Below are 17,426 nucleotides of genomic sequence, written 5' to 3'. Positions count from 1 at the left end.
CCAACTAAGCCTCAGTTTCTGCGGGTGTGAAAGAGGGATAATCTCAGAACTCAGGATTGTTGAGAGGATTGGATATATGTTTTTAAGAGTTCCATTGCAGTATCTGACACATGTTGGGCATGACTAAGTCGTCTTTATTATTACTATTGTTACATCTGTTAACAAGGACCGAAAACCACACATGCCCCTCGGCTACTGCGAACTGAGAGGCAAAGATCCAGCTACTTCTGTATTTTTGGTGCTCTACATTTCAGTCTGGCTTATAGCTTTCCATGCATTCTTGAGAGATTTACCGTCATCTTTTTCGTTAGGTCCTCCCTCATCCTATAGCAGCCACTACCATGGGGAAAGGAACGAGCTCAAGTGAATGAGTCAGCAGTGGCTGACTCTGGAAGCCCAGAAAAAGGAGAGAGCAGAGATTACAGGCCCTCTCAAAAGGGTACCCATAGAACATCATATGGAGAGAGTGGAGGTTGGGAGGGGCACAAATACCCGTGAACTTAGCTTGCATTGTGGCAAAGCCCACATAAGTCACTGGAAACCTTTAGAAAACTGAGAATTTGAGGTCATATTGTATCATTTGGACACATGGATCTCTCTGACCATCTTCCAGCACTATATATTTCTGCTGCCTCCCTCACAGGGGTGAGATCCAGCTCCTGATCATTTGGGAATCCAGCTTACCTCCCAGTCTCTTCTGGGGGAAGCCCATAGTGTAGGATGAGGGAAGGTGTTCACATTGTCCTCTGAAGGATACTATCAAAAACTGTTCCTGTCTTCCCTCCTGACCAACAAGAGAGGAAAGTGAAGCGTAGTTCATGAAGGTATAAAGCCTGCAGAGAAAACATACACCCTTCCTGTGATCCTGGAGAGAAAGGATAAATCAAGGCTCAGAAAAATCTCTTTCTTCCAGGCCACCCAGCACATGTTAGCCTATGGAAGAGAAAGGTTTCAATTTATTCTAAACAAGGGAAACACAGAGAGTTCAGATGTGTGTTCCATGAATGGTATGATTCTTTTTTCTGTTCTCTCAGGAATTTCAGAATTTACTGCCAGGTTGCAGATGTAGGTTGTGTTCTTGTGACACTGGGCTCCACGTCGTGCACCCAACAGGCTGAGGAAGGCCTAACGGAGATGAATGCTGCCTTTGCCCACCTTCCTCAGAGGGCGATATGGATGTGTAAGCCTTATTGGCTCAAAGATGTCAAATTGGTAGCCAATGTGAAAATTGTGGACTGGCCTCCTCAGAATGACCTTGTGGGTAAGGACTTCCTCCCTCTACAAGCAGCAGCCCCTCTCTCTCTCCTTTTTCTTTAGGCTTTATTGCAGCTGTCACTCTTACCTGGGCACTCCACCATCCTTGAAAAGGAAAGCGTCTGTTAGCAAAAATCAAAGCACCAGGAAAGATTGGCATTTTGGGGTCACTTCATTCATTTGTAACCCAGACCAGTTATCTGTAGCCACTAGTGATATTCAAGTGGGGTTACTGTGGCCCCTTGCAATTGGTAGGTCATCGGGCTCAGACACCTTCCAAGAAGTGCCTGTCAATGTTCTGAGACATAACTGTGCACAGCAGGAAGTCACTGGTGTGCAGTGTCCTGAAGCCACATGCTCATTACGCACAGACCCCCGACAGGCACCGACCCAGTTCCTTCTCATGAGGAGCTGAGAGACCCGGGTGCCAGGGTGTCTTTCTAATGCGATAAAATTCCTCATTGTCCTGAGATGTCCTACCATATCTTCAAGGGGGGTTTTCTCTGGCCGGTGCTGCAGTCTGGGGATGCCTCATGTGTATAGCTGCAGATTGGATCAGACTCACTCAGTGAATTGGAGGTACAAGTTTTTGATTCTGTCCCTGCAAATGTATTTCAGTAGCTGTGGCAGAGCTCACAGATTGCATTTTCCAAAAACACTTTAAGTGTTCCTAAGTCCTTGGGCTAGATAAGCCCCTCCTCATCAACGTTTTATTTTACTCCAAATAAGAGAGAGGCAGCATGACAGGGACCGGCAGTGCTAAGGTATAAGGCATAATCCCTGCTTTAAAATGATGTAGAGACGATGAAGGAGTAAACGGATGAACGGTGGTACATGCCGACCTTCGTGCTCTCTCTGCATTTTTAGCTTTAGCTGGACTCTGGTTCAGGTATTAGATCCTGGTTTCTGAGGGTGCTCACAGAGTGTCTTCCAAGGAACTGACTCTTTAAGTTGTTCCCAAATACCTCTAGAGCCCCCTGCATGTTTCCCGGACATGGCTGCTGTTCCAGATTTCCCAAATCCTTTCTCCAGCATTACCTTGCTTTCTTTCTTCTTCGTCCAAGCTGACCCCAACATCCACCTACCTGTCACTAACGGAGGGCAGAATAGCTTGATGGAGTCTATCCATCATGATGTGCCCTTGGTGGGGATTCCTCTCTTCTCAGACCAGCCTGGAAACCTACTCCGAGTAGAAGCCAAAAACATGGGTGTCTCCATTCTGATAGAGCAGCTCAAGGCAGAGACCTTAGCTCTGAAGATAAAACAAGTCATGGGAGACAAAAGATACGTATGGAGCCCTCGGGGTAGCACCAGGGGAACTGGCTGGAAGGTTCTTTCCCCCCCCCCCCATAGAGGCTAAAACTCAGCTAAACGAAGATACCACCTGGCCTATTTTTACTGAATACCGAGTTGAAGAAATGAGTCTTATATTTCAATAAGACCAATTTAAGGTAGTTGGCAGGAAGAACTTTCTGTCTTTAAAAGAAACTTACAAGAGTTTCTCTTTTTAGAGTTTTTGTTTCTCTTGAGATGTTTAACGTAAAATTCTAGCCAGGTACAGGGGCGTCCTTTTACTTCTTCAAACACATCACTCTTTCCTCTAGAGGTCTTTGATCTTAGCTGTTCTGGAATATTCTTTCCATCTAGCTCCAATGTCACCTCTTCAGAGAGGCCTTCTCTGATCAATGCCAGTTATTCCATATAATTTCTTTCACAACATGTGTCATACTTTGCATTGCTCTGTTTATTAGTTTACTTGTTTATGGACTCTTCCCTCCAACTAGAATGTAGGCTCCTTGAGAGTAGGGTCATATCTTTCTCATTTATCATGGCCTCTCTCACTGCTTTGTGCACAGTAGGCACTCCATAGGTAATTGTTGAACAAGAAAAGAATAACTAAATACTAGTCCTCTACATCAGGGATTCTTGGCCCAAGCGTATAGTTAGGCTCCTGGGCCTCATGAACCCCTAGAAATATAAAATTGTGAATGGTATGTGTTTGCATATATACATTTCCTAGAGTATGTTTTTATAATGTTCATCAGTTTGTCAATAGGGTCTAATACCCAGAAAGGCCAAGACCTGCTGCTTGTGGAGGAATCACTCCACGCCTGGAGTCATTCCTCGATGATGTTCAGCATGACGCCTAATGAAGGGCAGCACCAGCATTCCCCAGGACCCTTTTAGCTTCTAGCCCCCTTCCTGGCAAGCAGTTAGTATTTGCAAATACATAAATTAAATGGTGCAGACTGTATCTAGAATCAAGACATTTGGATTCAGTCATTTGTGTATCAGGGTAGTTCTCTGGTCTGAACACATATCTGGGCAGTTCAGAAGCTATGGGCTTTCTTCCTCTGTCCCTGAGCCTTCCGAGATGCCTTGACTGTCACTTGCCTGTGGTCCTCTTTACTACTATGCGCCTGCCTCCCCAGAAAGAGGAAACTCACAACCACCCTGACTGGTGGCAACTTAAATTCATGACCGCAGGCCTGACATGGGCACTCGACAAGCCTGACAACCTGACTGTATTTTTCTAATCATCTTTCTTACCCACTTTTCTACTATTGTTTTACTTTTATCTTTTCGAACCCCCAACAGGTTTTTCTCCCTGCTCTTTCTCAGCATATGCTCTTCTTTGTTTTCTTTTACTGAAGGAAAAACAAAAAAAGAAGATACCAGCAAAGAACTTGTTCACATGTTTTAACCATAAAATCTACCACCCTACCTGCCAGATCTACCTACGTGCCTGGTCACCTGGCTGCCTACCTGTCTGTCCTTCTCCTGTGCCCCTCCTGTTGCTCTGTCCCTACGGAGGCCAAGCCCTGGCCTGGGGCAGAGGATCCCATCCTGTCACTTACTCAAGACCCTTGTTTCTGCAATTCTCCCCCTCCCTCCTGCATTGTTCATTTTCCCTTTCTCCTGGAACACTTTTGGGAAAAAAAAAAAGCAACAACACTTGCTATACTAACTCTATATTTTTCTTCAACTTTTTATTTTTAAAAGTTTCAAACTCTCAGAAAAGTTGCAAGAATAATACAATCAGCACAATACCCTTTACCTAGATTTACCATTTCTTAACGTTTTGCCATATTGTATCCTCTCTCTCTATATATACATACATTTTGTTGAATAATAATATATGTCAATATATGTGTGTGTATATATATATGTATTTATATCTATATTTATCTATATCTATCTATATTTATAGATATAGATATATATCTGCAGAATCATTTGAGACTTTGTTGCTGACGTCATGACACCTTGCTTCTAAATACTTCAGCGTATTTCTCCTATGAATGACATATTTTTCTACATAACCACGGTACCATAATCAGAATCCAGAAATTTAACTGTGAATAGTTCTCAACTTGAGCCTACCTTCCTGTAGCTCTATTCAAGTCTCTGCCTCGCTTTGCTGTAAAACCCCTTCGAGGAGTCACCTGGGCTCTGTGGTGCTACTCTCTTTCTCCTGTTTCTTTTGTCCACCTGTCTCAGTAAGGCTCTCACTCCACAAAACTGCTCTCACGCAGGTCACCGGTAGCATCTATGCAGCCCAAGCCTGTGCCCACTTCTCAGTTCTGACCTCACCTACCCCATCAGCACCATTTATGTCAACTGATGACTGCTCCACTTTCAACAGTTGCTTTGAGTGGTCCCAGACACCACACTCTTAGTTCTTACCCCTCACTTCTCAGTCTCTGTGGCTGGTGCCTCTTCAACACCACACCTCCAGATGTGCTCGGGCTCCAGATCAAAGTCTGGTGCTTGGATCTCATCTAATTTCTAATCCACGGTTCACTCTTGGGATGCTCGTCCAGTCTTATGGTTTGAAATCCCCTCTGTAGACTAATGTTGATTCTCAAGTGGATAACTGCAGCCCAACCTTTCTGCTAATGGCAGTATATCATTTTACCTTCCTAAACTGACATTTCTTCTTTGCTATCAGGTAAGCATCCCAAACTTAACGTGACCAGATAGCAACCTTGCCCTGCTCCTGACACCCCTAAACCTGTAAATCTCCATTTCAGTAAATTGTAACTCTGTTTTTGCAGCTTATTAGGCCAAAAATTTAGGTGTCTTCCATTTAAAATTTATAAGAATTTAAATATGGAACATAAGGAAGAGTAATAGAGATTTTATTATATCATAATTCAAGTTTTATAGAATTGTTTGTTGCTCTAGAATTTATAACCTAAAAGATCTGCTAATTTAAAACTTATTTTTTAATCGCCTAATTTCATTTAGGACATGAGCATTTCAAGAAAAGCCCTATCTGGGAATTCTTCAGAAGTTCTTTCTACGGTGATCAGAATTAACTTCAGCAAGTCAGCTGAATGTTTAACATTTGGCTTTTGACATTCCTTCAAACTGTCTATAGCATGTGTGTATATATACACACACAGAGACGTATATTTATATATGTATACTGTGTGTGTGTGTGTGTGTGTGTGTGTCTGCCAACAGGTACAAATCAGCAGCAATGGCTGCTAGCATCATCAGGGGCTCTCACCCCCTGACCCCCAGCCAGCGGCTGGTGGGCTGGATTGACCACATCCTCCAGACAGGGGGTGCAGCACGCCTCAAGTCCCATGCCTTCCAGCAGCTGTGGCATGAGCAGTACTTTCTTGACGTCTTCTTGTTCCTGCTAGTGGTCACCCTGGCCACCATTTAGCTGTCTGGGAAGCTGCTAGGCATGGTCGGGTGGCTGTGTGGGGCCAGGAAGCTGAAACAGATGTGACGTGGATGCATCCGAGGGCTGGGTGTGTTGGGAATTCACTGGTTCTTAGTATGTCTCACACTAGCATAGACCATGCTGGTCTCCCACTACCCTGGCTCCAATTGACATCAACTCCTCTTGTTTATATTAGCACAACCTGCTTCTTTTTGTTGTTGTTGTTCAGTTAGCCACAGTATAGTACATCATTAGTTTTTGAGGTAGAATTCAATAGTTGATTAGTTGCATATATCACCCATGGATGTTTCTTTCTCTATTAACATTTTCTTGTCAGAACTCTTTGGCTTCTTGGCTTACTGAATAGCTGGGGCTATGCTTTGTTTATGCCCCTGTGTGATTTGTCCTACTTTTCAGATTTAAAACCTTGTCCCTAGCTCATCACTCTTCTCTCCTAGGCACTATCCTCCGATGATTCTAGCCTCCTGATTCAGCCACTTTCTCAGTCTATTTCTCTCACTCTTGCCTCCGTCCCTGTAGTAGATACTGTCAAATCCTACTTTATGCTCTGGACTTTCCAGTGTGCTCTTACGAGTGCCAGAGGTCAATATCTGCAACTCTGAGCATGAGTGATCCTTTCCCCAGACCTGTGGGAGGCTATGTTGCCCATGTATAAGACAGTCTGGAAATTCCAGTTAATAAACAAACTTGGGAGCGACCCTTAACCAGCAGTTCTTGGGATTTAGCATATAAAGAGCCCAATTCCCTTTCCTTTCTTGTGGAATAATTTTGTGTCATGTTTTTTGTACCGTTTTGCAGTTTTCCTATGGAATTAAGTTATGGTAACTGACTTATTGAGTCACCCTTTATTGACTGACTTTCCTTCTCTGTATCAGTTTCCCATTTTCACACCAGTGTCCCCAAGCATTTCCCAAATAAACTACTTGTACTCAAGTCCTTATCTCAGGGTCTGCTTCTGGGACTGCAATGGACTGAAAGTTTCCCCTAAATTTGTATGTTGAAAACCATACCCCGATGTGATGGTATTTGGGAGTGTGGCCTTTGGGAGGCAATTAGGTAATGAGAATAGAGGCCCCGTGAATATTAGTGTCCTTATAGGAAGAGGCCAGAGAACTAGCTAATTCTCTTTCTACCATGTGAGGATAAAATGAGAAGTCAGCTATCTACAAGCCAGGAAGAGTCCTCACCCAAAGCCAACCAAGTTGGCACACTGATCTCAGACTACTCAGCCTCTAGAATGATGAGATATTAATTTCTTTTGTTTTCTTAAATTTTTTTTATTTAAGGATTTTATTTGTTTATTTGAGAGAGAGAGTGTGTGTGAGAGAGCTAAATCATGAGATGGGGGCAGAAGGAGAGGGTGAAGCAGAATCTGCATTGAGCAGGGAGCCCGATGCAGGACTTAATCCCAGGATTCTGGGATGATGACCTGAGCCTAAGGCAGATGCTTAACCAACCGAGCCGCACAGGCGCCCCAAATTTCTTTTGTTTATAGGCTACCAGATTAATGGTGTTTTGCTATAACAGCCAGAACTTAGTAAGACAAACCCAAATTGCCTCTTCTTCTGAGCTCTCTTCAAAGTTCCAGAAAGAGGCCCCGTAAGTATGTGCAGACACTCTCTCTCACAATCTTCCCTCCCAGAATTCCACTGCAGCTATAGTATCCCCTCCTGCAGGGACCACCATCTCTGCTGACCACACATAGGGCCTACAGTTTGTTCCATAGTTTCTACTTTCATGAAATCTTGCCATGACACCTGCTTTCTAAAATAGGGTTATGAGAAAGTCAAACAGGACCATGAGAGTTGTGCTTAGCCTTAATATGTTTTTGTGATTCAGGCAGCAGGATATGTGGTGATTTCAAAGACTATTTTGATCAGGAAAAGAATTCCATCCCCTTCTCATTTCATAGCAATGGACCTTCCTATATATTATGTAACACTAGAAATTAAATTGACTAGTTGTCATAGAAGTTCAAAAATTAGTGGCTTAAACATATGAAGAGTCTATTTCATTCTTACATGAAAGATGGCTGGAGGTTGGAAATGTGGAACTAGAATGGCAGTTCCCTAATGTCAACAGTTCCCCGGTCCCCTCTTACCTTTCTGGCTAGCCACTCTTGCTGGTTGCTTCCATCACAAGGTTTCTTCATGGGTGCTGTGTGCATGCTGTAGCTGGAGCCAGAAGATATGTGCTCTAGGCAAGGAAGAAGGAGGAAAAAAAGAATTCTGTGTGATACAAGGAGAATAATGGCTCCCCGCAAATGTCCATGTCCTAATACCTGGAACCTGTAAGTATGTTAGGTCACGTGGCGAAGGTGATTAAGATTGCAGATGGAATTCAGATTGCTAATCAGCTAACTTTAAAATAGGGAGATTGTCCTGGGTTATCTGGTGGGCCTGATGCAGTCACAAAGGCCCTCTACAGTTGAAGGGGAGGAAAGGCAGAGAGAGATGTGGCCATGGAAGCATGGCCAGAGAGATGCAATGTAGCTGACTTTGAAGACAGAAGAGGAGCTCTGAACCAAGGAATGTGGACCTCTAGAAACTGAAAAGGCAAGGAAATGAATCCATCCCTAGGGTCCCCAAAAGGAGCACAGCCATGCCAACACCTTGATTTTAGCCCATAAAACCAACATTTACAAAAGTGTAAGATAATAAAGTCATGTTGCTTTAAGCCACCAAGTTTGCAGAAATTAGTCACAGCAGGAAGTAGAAGCCTAATAGTGCATGTCAGCCTTGAAAGCTATAACTATTCAGTGACTCCCATTTAACTTTCATTAAGCAGAACTATGTCACATGATGATCCCAGCTACAAAAGAGGCTGGAAAATGTAGAGCCTTTTCCTTTTGTTTGTAAGTTTAATCCCAAATAAAATTGAGTTTTGTTTAGTAAGCAGGATGGGAAAAGGAATATTAGGTCAGGCTTTGATCAGAGAAGAAAGAACACTATGAATTATATAGAAAAAAAGACTTATCATTTGGGCTAGACCTTACATATTTGAGGCAGCAGGTGGAACATCTCATGTAAGCTTCTAGTATTGATATTTAAGTCAGTCAGACTGGCTGTGAGGAAAAATAAAGTGGATGAGGATGAGAGCAGGAATACACTGAAACCAGCAAGGATGACCTGGGACTTCTGGGGATGACTAGAACCCATGTAATGTCTCTCATACCTCCAACCTCAATGTGCTGGGGGACCTATCAGAGAAGCTGGCCTCTTTATCACAGAGCTGCATGTGCACCTGGCCCAGAACTCACAGAAGCTGAAGGAGGGAGCTGCAGGATCGGTGCTACGGCTCCACACCAATATAGGATGTGTTTCCATTTGTATCTTCTTTAATTTCTTTTAGCAATCTTTTGCAGTTTTCATTGTACAAGTCTTTCACCTCCTTGGCTAAGTTAATTCCTAAGTATTTCACTTTTTTGTGATGCTATGTAAATGGAATTGCTTTGTAGATTTCTTTTCAGATTGTTTGTTGTTAGCATAGAAATGCAGTTGATTTTTGTGGCTTACTTTGTATTCTTGCTATATTGCTGAATCCATTTATTAGTTCAAACAAGTTTGTGTCTCTGTGTGTGTGTATGTGTGTATAATCTTTAGAATTTTCTACATGTAAGATCATGTCATCTGTGAATAGAAATAATATTACTTCTTCCTTTCCAATTTGGGTGCCTTTTATTTCTTTTTCTTGCTTAATTGCTCAGGCTAGAACTTCTAGTACTATGTGGAATAGAAGTGGTAAAAACAAGCATCCTTTCTTTGTTCCTGATCTTAGAGAAAGCTTTGTCTTTCATCATTGAGTATGAAGTTTGCAGCGGATTTTTCATTTATGGCTTTTATTATATTGAATGTTTTTATCATGAAAGGGTGTTGAATTTTGGCAAATGCTTTTTCTGCATCAATTTTTTTCCTTTGTTCTGTTAAAGTGGTGTATTACATTGATCAATTTCCATATGTTGAACGCTCTTTGCATTCCAGGATAAATCTTGCTTGGTATTGGTATGTAATCAACTTTATATGCTGTTGAATTTGGTTTGTTAGTACTATAGACCCTTGAATAGCATGGGGTTAGGAGAGCTAATCCCTCACATGGTAAAAAATCTGCATATATTTTGACTCCCCCAAAACTTAACTACTAATTTCCTACTGTTGACCAAAAGCCTTACTAATAACATAAAGAGTTGATTAACATACACTTTGTACGTTGTAAGTATTATATACTAGATGTATATGTATTACTAGTACATGTATTACATATACCACATGTATATGTTATATGTATTATACACTACCATAAATAAGCTAGAGAAAAGAAAATGTTATTAAGAAAATCATTAGTGAAAATATATTTACAGTACTGTACTGTATATATTGAAAAAAATCCACATACAAGCAATGCAGTTGCTTTAGAACTGCAGGGGACCCATGCAGTTCAAGTCCATTTGCTCAAGGGTCAACTGTGTATATCCAGTCTAAAGACAACAAAAACTGCAAACAAAACTTGTCTGTTGAGTAGGTTTTTCACCATTGTGTGGGTTAGTATATTTGACCTCACTTTCTAGGCATGATAGCACAGAGCAAATGAGTAAATGTATTGATGTTGTTTCTTACTTTTGGAAAAGAAAATTACAAATGTGGAAATGGGGAAGATTAGAACAACCGCTGTGATGTATTGAACTGAGATATCAGTATAAATTATAAACTGATTTTTTGTAACTAGGTAATAGACATAGCTACAGCATCAATAAGTAGAGAAACAAATAGGATCTTGATATCTATATCTATAACCATGTATTTCCTAGCTGTCTCCACTGAAAGGATTATAAACAGTGGTGATTTGTTAGCAATGAGCACACCTAGCAACATTTTGGGTATCTTTTGGTCTAGTAGATCATGAACTCCATGAAGACAGTGACTGACTTAGGCAAACTTTACCTTTCAGCATTAATTTGGATTCTGTGCATACAGGAATCTTTATAAAATTAAACTGTTTATAGGCACCCAGCTGGTAAATTTCAGGGCCAGATTATAATTACCTGAAAACCAGCCTTCTCTGTCCAGCCTAAGCTGCTGAGAACCGTCATCTAATGTTGTAACGGCCCCCTCTGTCTCTGTTAACAGATAGAAATCAGCAGCAGTGGCTGCCAGCATCATCAGACACGCCTACCCCCTGACACCCAGGGGCTGGTGGGCTGGATCTACCTCCAGATGGGGAGGCAAGGACACCTCCAGCCCCACCCATCTCAGCAGCTGCAGCATGAACAGTACCTTCTCAACATCTTGTTCTGCTGGTGGTCATCCTAGGCAATGTGTGGCTGTTGGGAGCTACTGAGTGTGGTGGTCAGCTGGCTGTGTGGGGCCAGGAAGCTGAAGAAGGCCTGATGCCAAGTGTAGCCATAGGAGAAGAGTATGGGGGGATGGTGTTACCATTTCTTATGAAATTCCCACTGATTCTGGCAATTCTTGTTCTCCACATCATATCCACTTGTTAATTTTGTTGCAATTCCTTCTCATTGGCTTCTTCCTAAAATTGGAACTCTTTATTCAGCCCTTATGGTTGTCTTTATTTGCCAGTCAGCAAGGGCTGTTCTGTGATTTTTGTCCCAGGATAATTTGGACCAGTGACCCTCATATTTTAAGGCTTGAAGCCACTTTCCTTGTCATGCTCCTCTTTGAGGCACTGAGCCTGAACCATTCCAGCCTCCATGTCCAGTATCTTCTCAGCCTGTTTCCCTCACTCCTGCCCCTACCACTTGAAATAACACCTAAAACAGGTACTTTACAGAGGGAGGTAGAAAAGATGGCAGAGGAGTAGGGGACCCCTTCTTCAGCTGGTCCCTTGAGTCAAGCTGGATATCTACCAGACCATCCTGAACACCCATAAAATCAGCCTGAGATGCAGGAAGATACATCTGGATCTCTACAAACGAACATCTCCAGCGCTGAGTATTGAGGTACGAAGCGGGGAGCCATGAATCTGTGCACAGATATCGGAAGATAAACGGAAGGGGGAGGGAGCTGCCGCGCTTGGGCACCAGGAAGCGGTAGCCACCTGCACGGGGGAGCGGGCGGGCTCCTGGACCAGCACCCGGGAGAGAGCAGACTGAGACCTTGAGCCTGGGAACGCGTGCGACCAGTCTGAAAACCAGAGCTCCGGAGCGCTCACTCGAACTAGACTGAAACCAAGAGCTCGGGAGCACGCACACAACCAGACTGAAAACCGGCGCTCTGGAGCGCATGTGAACCACACTGAAACGGGGAGGTCGGGAGCGCACGTGGGAACTGGGGGCGGCTGGTGGTGTTAGAAACTCAAAGGACAGAGACGTGCGGGCCCTGGAAGTGAGGGCTGGGACACGGGCTGTGGGGTGCACATCCCGGGACACTGCAGGGTTTTGGGCAGCACTGACAGAAAAAGAGTTAAAGTGGCCAGAAGACCCCAGTGGAGAGCGGACTGCGATCTCTCTGTCCTGAGACAGAGGCTGGGATTTGGCAACTGCCAAATTATGGATATGGATATAACCAAATTGTCAGAAATGGAGTTCAGGGTAACAATGGTCAAGATGATGTGTAGGTTTGAAGAAAATATTAACGAAAATATTAAAGAGAATATAGAATCTCTAAGGGCAGAAATGAGAGCGAATTTCACAGAAATTAAAAATGCTATGAATCAATTGCAGTCTAAACTAGACGCTCTGACAGCCAGGGTAAATGAGGCAGAAGAACAAATTAGCGAATTGGAGGATGGGATGGTAGAAGAGAAAGTTAAAACAGAAACTTGGCTCAAAAAAAATCCAATCACAAGAATGTAGATTACGGGAGATTACTGACTCAATGAAATGTTCCAATGTCAGAATCATCGGCGTCCCCAAGGGGGTGGAGAGAGAGGTCTAGAAGAGATATTTGAACAAATTGTAGCTGAGAACTTCCCTAATCTGACAAAGGAAACAAGCATTCGTGTCCAAGTGGCAGAGAGGACCCCTCCCAAGATCAATGACCACAGACCTATACCACGTCACGTCATAGTGCATTTCGCAAATATTATATCCAAGGATACAGTATTGAAAGAGGCCAGGGGAAGAAAATCCTTATGTACAGAGAGAAGAATATCACAATAATGTCAGACCTGTCTACAGAGACCTGGCAGGCTAGGAAGTGTTGGCAGCACATTTTCAAAGCTCTATCTGAGAAGAACATGCAGCCAAGGATCCTTTATCCAGCAAGGCTGTCATTCAGAATCGTTGGAGAGATAAGTACCTTCCAGGAACGGCAGAAACTGAAGGAATTCGTAACCATCAAACCAGCCCTACAAGAAATATTAAGGGGGGTTCTATAAAAGTAAAAAGGCCTCAAGAGTGATACAGAACAGAAATTTACAATCTATAGAAACAAAGACTTCACAGGCAACATGACATCATTAAAATCATATCTCTCAGTAATCACTCTTAATGTGAATGGCCTAAATGCTCCCCTAAAATGCCACAGGGTTGCAGATTGGATAAAAAGACATGACCCATCCATTTGCTGTCTACGAGAGACTCATCTTGAACCTAAAGATACATCCAGACTGAAAGTGAAGGGATGGAATACCATCTTTCACGCCAATGGACCTCAAAAGAAAGCTGGGGTAGCAATTCTCATATCAGACAGATTAGATTTTAAACTAAAGACTGTAGTTGGAGATACAGAAGGACACTATATTATTCTTAAAGGATGTATCCAAGAAGTGGATATGACGATTATAAATATCTATGCCCCCAACAGGGGAGCAGCTAGATACACAAGCCAACTCTTAACCAGAATAAAGAGACATATAGTGAATAATACGTTAATAGTAGGGGACCTCAGCACTCCACTATCAGCAATAGACAGATCACCTAAGCAGAAAATCAACAAAGAAACAAGAGCTTTGAATGACATACTGGACCAGATGGACCTCATAAATATGTACAGAACACCAAATCCCAGAACAACAGAATACTCATTCCTTTCGAACGCATATGGAACTTTCTCCAGAATAGACCATATACTGGGTCACAAAACAGGTCTCAACCGATACCAAAAGACTGAAATTATTCCCTGCATATTCTCAGACCACAATGCTTTGAAATTGGAACTCAATCACAAGGAAAAATTTGGAAGAAACTCAAACGCTTGGAAACTAAGAACCATCCTGCTCAAGAATGATTGGGTAAACCAGGAAATTAAAAATCAATTTAAACAATTTATGGGGACCAACGACAATGAAAATACATCAGTCCAAAACCTATGGGACACTGCAAAGGCAGTCCTAAGGGGAAGATACATAGCCATCCAAGCCTCACTCAAGAGAATAGAAAAATCTAAAATGCAGTTTTTATATTCTCACCTCAAGAAGCTGGAGCTGGAACAGAAGAACAGGCCTAACCCACACACGAAAAAGAGGTTGATCAAGATTAGAGCAGAGATCAATGAATTAGAAACCAGGAGCACAGTAGAGCAGATCAACAGAACTAGAAGCTGGTTCTTTGAAAGAATAAATAAGATCAATAATCCACTGGCAAGACTTATCCAAAAGAATAGAGAAAGGACCCAAATTAATAAAATTATGAATGAAAGGGGAGAGGTCACAACCAACATCAATGAAATAGGAAGGATCATTAGAAACTTTTATCAACAGCTTTATGCCAATAAATTAAACAACCTGGAAGAAATGGATGCCTTCCTGGAAACCTATAAACTACCAAGACTGAAACAGGAAGAAATTGATTATTTAAACAGACCGATTAATTATGAAGAGATTGAAGCAGTGATCAAAAACCTCCCCAAAAACAAGAGTTCAGGGCCTGACGGATTCCCTGGGGAATTCTACCAAACATTCAAAGAAGAAAAATACCTATTCTCCTGAAGCTTTTTCAAAGAATAGAAACAGAAGGAAAACTACCAAACTCATTCTATGAGGCCAGTATTACCTTGATCCCCAAACCAGGCAAAGACCCCATCAAAAAAGGGGAATTACAGACCGATATCCCTGATGAATATGGACACCAAAAATCTCAACAAGATCCTAGCTAATAGGACCCAACAGTACATTAAAAGGATTTATCCATCATGACCAAGTGGGATTCACCCCCTGGGATGCAGGGGTGGTTCAACATTCACAAATCAATCAGTGTGATAGATCATATCAACAAGAAAAGAGTCGAGAACCATATGAATCTCTCAATTGATGCAGAAAAAGCATTTGACAAAGTACAGCATCCTTTCCTGATTAAAACCCTTCAGAGTGTAGGGATAGAGGGTACTTTCCTCAATTTCATAAAAACCATCTATGAAAAGCCTACAGCGAATATCATTCTCAATGGGGAAAAGCTGAAAGCCTTTCCCTTAAGATCAGGAACACGACAAGGATGCCCACTCTCGCCATTATTATTCATCACAGTACTAGAAGTCCTTGCAACAGCAATCAGACAACAAAAAGGGATAAAAGGCATCCAAATTGGCAAAGAAGAAGTCAAACTGTCTCTCTTCACAGATGACATGATACTCTATATGGAAAACCCAAAAGACTCCTCCCCCAAACTACTAGAACTTATAGAACAATTCAGTAATGTGGCGGGATACAAAATCAATGCTCAGAAATCAGTTGCATTTCTATACACGAACAATGAGACTGAAGAAAGAGAAATTAGGGAATCCATTCCATTTACAATAGCACCAAAAATCATACGTTATCTCAGAATAAACTTAAGCAGAGATGTAAAGGATCTATATTCTAGAAACTACAAATCACTCTTGAAAGACATTGAAGAAGGCACAAAAAGATGGAAAAATATTCCATGCTCATGGATCAGAAGAACAAACATAGTTAAAATGTCTATGCTACCCAGAGCAATCTACACTTTCAATGCCATCCCGATCAAAATACCAATGACATTTTTCATAGAACTGGAAAAAACAGCCCTTAAATTTGTATGGAACCCGAAAAGGCCCCGAATCACCAAGGAATTGTTGAAAAGGAAAAACAAAGCTGGGGGCATCACGTTGCCGGACTTGAAACTATACTACAAAGCTGTGATCACCAAGACAGCATGGTACTGGCACAAAACCAGACACAGAGACCAATGGAACAGAATAGAGAACCCAGAAATGGACCCTCGGCATTTTGGGCAACCAATCTTTGACAAAGCAGGAAAAAACATCCAGTGGAAAAAAGACAGTCTCTTCAATAAATGGTGCTGGGAAAATTGGACAGCTATATGCAAAAGAATGAAACTTGACCACTTTCTCACACCATACACAAAGATAAAGCCCAAATGGATGAAAGACCTCAATGTGAGACAGGAATCCATCAAAATCATAGAGGAGAACGTAGGCTGCAACCTCTTTGATATCGGCCACAGCAACTTTTTTCATGACACATCTCCAAAGGCAAGAGAAACAAAAGAAAAAATGAACTTGTGGGACTTCATCAAGATCAAAACTTCTGCACAGCCAAGGAAACAGTCAAAAAAACTAAGAGGCAGCCCAGGGAATGGGAGAAGATATTTGAAAATGACACTACAGATAAAGAACTAGTATCCAAGGTCTGCAAAGAACTTCTCAAACTCAATACACAAGAAACAAATAATCAAATCAAAAATGGGCAGAAGATATGAACAGTTTTCCAATGAAGACATACAAATGGCTAACAGACACATGAAAAAATGTTCCAAATCATTAGCCATCAGGGAAATTCAACTCAAAACCACATTGAGATACCACCTTACGCAAGTTAGAATGGCAAAAATGGACAAGGCAGGATACAACAAATGTTGGAGAGGATATAGAGAAAGGGGAACCCTCTTACACTGTTGGTGGGAATGCAAGTTGGTACAGCCACTTTGGAAAACAGTGTGGAGGTCCCTTAAAAAGTTAAAAATTGAGCCACCCTATGATCCAGCATTTGCACTACCGGGTATTTACCCCAAAGATACAGACAAAGTGAAGAGAGGGGTCATATGCACCCTAATGTTCATAGCAGCAGTGTCCACAATAGCTAAATCGTGGACGGAGCCGAGATGCCCTTCAACAGATGACTGGATTAAGAAGATGTGGTCCATATATACAATGGAATATTACTCAGACATCAGAAAGAATGATTACACAACATTTACAGCAATATGGACGGGACTGGAGGAGATTATGCTAAGTGAAATAAGTCAAGCAGAGAAAGACAATTATATGGTTTCACTCATTTATGGAACATAAGGAATAGCAGGGAGATCAGTAGGAGAAGGAAGGGAAGAATGAAGGGGGGGTAATCAGAAGGGGGAATGAACCATGAGAGATTGTGGACTCTGGGAAACAAACTGAGGGCTTCAGAGGGGAGGGGGGTGGGGGAATGGGATAGGCTGGTGATGGGTAGTAAGGAGGGCACATATTGCATGGTGCACTGGGTGTTATACGCAACTAATGAATCACGGAACATTGCATCAAAAACTAAGGATATACTG

The 17,426-nt window shown here is 42.2% G+C and overlaps 1 protein-coding gene across 1 annotated transcript; it reads left to right on the top strand.

Moving 5' to 3' along the window:
- Positions 1-1,134: 1,134 nt before the first annotated feature.
- Positions 1,135-5,932, top strand: LOC123001452 (UDP-glucuronosyltransferase 3A2-like). Its single transcript, XM_044386971.2, has 3 exons — positions 1,135-1,261; positions 2,319-2,536; positions 5,723-5,932. The coding sequence occupies exons 1-3, from the start codon at positions 1,135-1,137 to the stop codon at positions 5,930-5,932; spliced, it is 555 nt and encodes a 184-aa protein (XP_044242906.2).
- Positions 5,933-17,426: the final 11,494 nt, after the last annotated feature.

The sequence above is a fragment of the Ursus arctos genome, unplaced genomic scaffold (genome assembly GCF_023065955.2).
Source record: "Ursus arctos isolate Adak ecotype North America unplaced genomic scaffold, UrsArc2.0 scaffold_15, whole genome shotgun sequence".
Taxonomy (NCBI): domain Eukaryota; kingdom Metazoa; phylum Chordata; class Mammalia; order Carnivora; family Ursidae; genus Ursus; species Ursus arctos.
The sequence above is the reverse complement of the archived record's forward strand: the minus strand, read 5'-3'. Positions and strand labels throughout refer to the sequence as shown.